Source organism: Priapulus caudatus, unplaced genomic scaffold, assembly GCF_000485595.1.
Source record: "Priapulus caudatus unplaced genomic scaffold, Priapulus_caudatus-5.0.1 Scaffold175, whole genome shotgun sequence".
In the NCBI taxonomy this organism is placed as follows: domain Eukaryota; kingdom Metazoa; phylum Priapulida; class Priapulimorpha; order Priapulimorphida; family Priapulidae; genus Priapulus; species Priapulus caudatus.
Genome location: NW_014577236.1, coordinates 422,090 through 427,844, shown reverse-complemented (window position 1 = coordinate 427,844; position 5,755 = coordinate 422,090). Strand labels below are relative to the sequence as shown.

General features: G+C 44.5%; 1 protein-coding gene across 1 annotated transcript; it reads left to right on the top strand.

The window, feature by feature from the left end:
• Positions 1 to 1,143: 1,143 nt before the first annotated feature.
• On the top strand, positions 1,144 to 2,080 carry LOC106806704 (alanine aminotransferase 1-like; the record flags this gene model as incomplete). The annotated part of the gene is made up of 3 exons (XM_014808719.1): positions 1,144 to 1,273; positions 1,647 to 1,725; positions 1,972 to 2,080. Coding segments are annotated over 3 exons (270 nt in total), but the record flags the coding sequence as incomplete, so codon positions are not given.
• Between the last annotated feature and the right edge of the window lie 3,675 nt (positions 2,081 to 5,755).

Here is a 5,755-nt window from a genome sequence, read left to right as displayed (position 1 = left end):
GTTATTCTAGCTTTCTCTTCCTCTTGCTGTCGCTCTCTCTCGCTCTACCCCTATCCCTCCATCTCGCTCTCACTCTCTCTCACTCTCCCTCTCTCTCTCTCTTTCTCTCTCGCTCTCTCTTTCTTCTCCCCCTGTTTCGCTCTCACGCGCGCTCTCTCTATCTCTCTATTTCTATATCATCATTCATTTCCTACTAACGCACTCGCATTCTCTACTAAGTCACGAACGCCACTTTAACCACTCACGCACCTTAAAAGCATGTTCAGAGGATCGCTAAGAGCGAATCTATGCACGAACTATATGTGTATATNACGCTGCCGTGAGACGCGCGCCCGCCCGACCTTCGCACACCGCGCGGACCCGGCACCGTATTTATCGATCGCAAGCGGCCAGCGTAGAAAATCGCAGTGTGTCCTAGGCTCATAGTTCGTTAATTTTTACATTTTTTTTCAAGACTGAGTTTTCCACTTTCTCCTCCCGTTCCGCGATTTCTGCGGAAAATCCGCTTCGCGGAAAACTTCGGGCCCTAGGTACAGCGAGCGTGCGTGCGAGCGAGTGTACATGACCTAAATTAGGCTATGCACATGCGCATTGCAGAACTTAGCACGAGTTAGACACCGATTGTGTACAGACACAGAGTTAGAGCGGGATAACTTGGTGCGCACCAAGATAGCCATGCTTCGTAAGTGGGGCCAACTTGGAGCGGGCCAGCGCGTATTTGGAGCGGGATAGCGTGTACACACTGCAGTTTTTAGCGCGAAGTTTAGTACCATATCAAATTCGTAGTCTGTACGGCATATTAAAGTTACGAGTTGGTTTTATTTCATGATGAATCCAAGCATATTGAACGGTTAACGACGGTTTCAAAAACCGGTCTATAGGTGCTTTGAATAGCTGTCCACGATTGCTTGAGCCTATCACTTACTGCCATCTAGTGACAAGCCTAAACAACTTTATTCAGCTTGACAAGACAGACTGTGACAACTGTTGCCGACAAGTTAATATATTCGGATTTATCTTAACAGCATAATGCTGGTCTTACCAACCTGATGTTTAAATGCTATCTATTGAAATAATAGCTTGCCTAGACCGGTTGTCGAAATTTGTCGCGTATTTCGCTGCTAATATTACGCGTGTGACTAGGTTGGCTATTTCCTCGACGAGGACACAAACTGGAGCCTTGACATTGGAGAGCTGAAACGTGCGGTAGATGCAGCGAGGAAGGTGTGTGAGCCGCGCGCGCTGTGTGTGATCAACCCAGGCAACCCGACAGGTAACACGCAGCGGTCGGCTCGTGTCGACTTACGACCGGAAATCAGCGTGCGCGATGTGTGCTTACGTTTATTGAAGTGTCTGTGCGTGCGTGTGTGTGTGCGCGGGTGAGTGCGTGCGTGTGTGTGTGTGCGGGTGAGTGAGTGGGTGCGTGCGTGCGTGCGTGCGTGTGTGCGTGCGTGCGTGCGTGCGTGTGTGCGTGTGTGTCTGTGTGTGTGTGAGTTGTGCGTGCGTGCATGTGTTGTCGGTACTACCCATATACACTACACACACATGTAGTTACACGTATATGTGTTAATTTCTTTATATAATCTATATATATGTATTCCATTTAGATTTCTATTCTTTAAATAAAAGGGTTTGGTCCGTAACAGGGCAAGTATTGACGAGAGAGAACATTGAGCGCACGATCAAGTTTGCAAAGGAGGAGAAGCTGCTACTATGTCCGATGAGGTCAGCTGATCAGAAGTTCATTAACACGGTGGCAAGAAGAAATATCCAAACCATGTGCAACGCTTTATCACTGCTAGTATGGTCATCGCTGCTAAGTGGTGAACATTGTCGATTGTCATTCACTTGTATCGAGTGACGTTACTTGTGCGAATTTAACATTTTCACGATTTTGCACTTTAATTACTACTTGTAATTAATAATAAATGTATGATTAATTATTTGGGTGAATAATTAATATGTTCACAGGTCTATCAAGATAATATCTATGCACCCGATCGGGAATTCCATTCATTTAAGAAGGTCTTGACAGAGATGGGAGAGAATATGCTAATATGGAACTAGCTTCCTTTCACTCGACCTCCAAAGGTTACATGGAGAGTAAGTGACTGCAACGTTATTAAATTGTGTTAGTTGTTTATAATGAATCATTATGTCTTTACAATATTGTACTTACAATTTGTTTAGATATGTTTATGGTGATTTAGTACCTTTGCTTGAATAAAGTTACAAAGTTATGATCGACTAAGAGATGCTTTCTCTGGAGGGAGGGGGTGCTCCATCACTGGCTCCTAGCCACAATTAAAGAATATTGTTTTGCCCTCACCGACCCAGGCTGAAAAGTTTGGGTAGGTAGATTGGCTTTTTTTTGAGGGCAGGTTTTTTACAAATTCAGCATGATGTCTACATGCTCGGGTGTGCTGTTAGCTCATCTGACATAGTCAGATGCAGCTTGTAGAATCGCATGATCGTCGTGCGACGTCCGTCTGTGCGTTCGTCAACAGTTGGCACAAACTTAACCGCTCGACGTACGGTCACGATATTCGCGGGTGTTGGGGAATCGTCAAAACGAGTTTGGATGTCAAAGCTGGTGGTAAAGGTCAAAGGTCAAGAGGTGTAAAAGAAGGGGGAACATTCCCTCCTTAACTTAAGGTATAGGGAGGAAATGCAGAATTGCGGCACAAATCTAAACGGCTCGACCTAGGCTTGTGATAGCGTGTATAGCATCATGGTAGGAAAAGCCATCACTGTGCCGAAATTGGAGGTCACAGGTCAAAGTCAATGGGCACAGGGAAGATTTTAGACATTTTCTGAGGACATGGTCTGACGGAGCGATTGAAAAACTTTTTTGTTTCAGCGGTGACCTTATTTGACCATTTTTATTGAAAGGACCATAAATGTACTTTCTGCTGACATGCGAAGAGTAAGTGTCGGATAACCTTTTGACCCTCAAGAGGAGTTAAACATGGATTTGTTGACTGTTAACAAAGGACGAACTGCTTTTGCCATTGTGATGTGAGAGCTACAGTTGCACAGTTCAATTGCAAAGGCAAATGTTTGTTGAACAAGGTTTACGCTCCTTAAATCATATTATTTTCTAAAGCAGTCTGTATTAGCAACCTGAGTAGCACCCTGTAATAGCAGACTGTAATGAACCCGGAATGCTGTGGTATAGGCAAAAACATGGGGGCAGCCATTACGCATGCATGGGGTGAACTGGCACTATTCGAATCATAATTATTGCCTGGCAACCTGCAATGCAGATGTGTTAACTCACAGCTGAGCGAAATTCTTGCCTGCCTGAATATACTTGGATTTCAGCAACTCAATGGAGTAGGTTATCACGCACGAAGGGTGATGCCATCTTGATTATTGATGACACTTGCACGCGCCATCTCGCGGCAACTGCTTTTGCTATTAGAGCCCCTTCCACCTGCCCCCTCTCCCCACTCTCCCCCACCACCACCACTACGCTCGCGCTTGACGCATATCCATGATAACATGTTAATATAGCGAAGTCATTAAAGTTACACAGCTGTATCTTTATTACTGTACTACCGGTATAGCAAAGCCTAGCTATCATAGATTTTAGATCTGTATTAGTAGTATCCTAGATATATGCTCTGAGCGCAAACGCGGTGATGGGAGGGTGCTCTTCATTCGTTTGCCAGTGAGTTTAGCATCAGAACACCTGCCGTCAGGTGAGCGCTGTCGCTCTGCGGCACTTGTGTGGAAATACCTTTTATGTTGAATGTTTGTTTTGCTTGGTACATATAATATATTACCTTCAGATTTATATAATGTACAGTGATACAATTTGTTAAAAAAAAAGAAAAAAAAGAAAAAAAGATCAATAAATTTTTTTTAGTCGGTCCCTTTTTGGCGGGTCAATCGGGTGAGGGCAAACAAACAATATTTTTATTATGGCTCTAGTTAGGAGTGTACCGGAACTTGGATCCGGCCGGATAGATCTGGCCGGATCCCCAATTTTTAGCTCACCAATATAGACGCAATTGTGTACGTTCTTGAGCTTATTCGGTCCACTAATCACTGGCCTACCTTGTACTGAAATTAGTTTACAGATATTTGCTATCGTTTTGCTGTAAATTGTAATCTTGCACGAGCTGCTCTGGTTGTATCAACCATTGAGCTATTTTTTAATGAGCCAGATGTGCCTCGCAAGGGGTTTAATGTACCTTATTATCTGACACCATAGAATGCACGTTATGTATAATAATAATATAGTAATACTATGGTAATACTAATTATTCGCTCCTGCTTTTTGCAATCCGTCGTCACACTGACAGCTGCCATTGCTGCAATGCTTTGTCTGACCGATGCAACGATGCCTTTGATAGCGGCCCGCCATCTATCGGAATTTTATTACACTAGTTTGAAGTGTTGTTTTTTTGGGTTAGAAATGAACGTATGTATAGGACGTCTTGCTATGCACAAATGGATTTATCAGCAGAACACCAGACACCAGATGAGCCCTGTTGCTCTGCGGCACTTGTTAGCTCAGCTGACGAAGTCAGATGCAGCTTGTAGAATCGCATGATTGTTCGTCCGTCCGTCAACAGTTGGGCACAAATCTTAACTGCTCGACGTACGGTCTTGATATTCGGGACGTCGGGGGGGATTGCGAAAAGGACTCAGGATGTCGAATTTGGGGGTCAAAGGTCAAAGGTCGAGATGTGTCAATGGAGGGGGAATATTTCCCCCTTAACTTAAGGTATAGGAGGAAATACGGAATTGCGGCACAAATCTCAACGGCTCGACCTACGCTCTTAATATTCGGTGTATACTGTGATGGGGAGGAAATCCATCACCAGTGCGAAATTGGAGGTCACAGGTCAAAGGGCAGTGGGGGAAAGGTCAGATATCAGACATTTTCTGAGGACATGGTCTAACGGACCGAGTGCAAAACTTTTTTGTTTCAGCGCTGACCTACCATTTTTATCAATATATTGAAAGGACCATGAAATCTACTAGCCTGCCTGAATATACTTGGATTTCAGCAACTCAATGGAGTGAGGTTATCACGCACGAAGGGTGATGCCATCTTTGATTATTGATGACACTTGCACGCGCCATCTCGCGGCAACTGCTTTTGCTATTAGAGCCCCTTCCACCTGCCCCCTCTCCCCACTCTCCCCCACCACCACCACTACGCTCGCGCTTGACGCATATCCATGATAACATGTTAATATAGCGAAGTCATTAAAGTTACACAGCTGTATCTTTATTACTGTACTACCGGTATAGCAAAGCCTAGCTATCATAGATTTTAGATCTGTATTAGTAGTATCCTAGATATATGCTCTGAGCACGAACGCGGTGATGGAAGGGTGCTCTTCATTTGTTTGCCAGTGATCGAGTTTAGCATCCGAACACCTGCAGTCAGGTGAGCGCTGTCGCTCTGCGGCACTTGTTATTGAAACGGTCCAAGTGCCTGTGCTATTAACGTCTGACGTTTTCGCGGTGTCAGCTGTCCATACCAGGCTATTTGCACGGAATTATCATAAAATAAAATCAACCTTAATCATTGTAACGCATCTGTTATCAAAGATCAATGTGTTGATTAAGATTATATCTCTTTATTGCGTTCTCTTGATCTTTTTTCGCGCGCGCTCTCTCTCTCTGTGTTTCTTTGTCTCTCTTAATCTCTCCAGACCCTACGCATCTCTTTCTCGCTCGCTCTATCCCCCTCTCCCGTACGTACAACCGTCGTCTGCTCACAACGCCACTAACT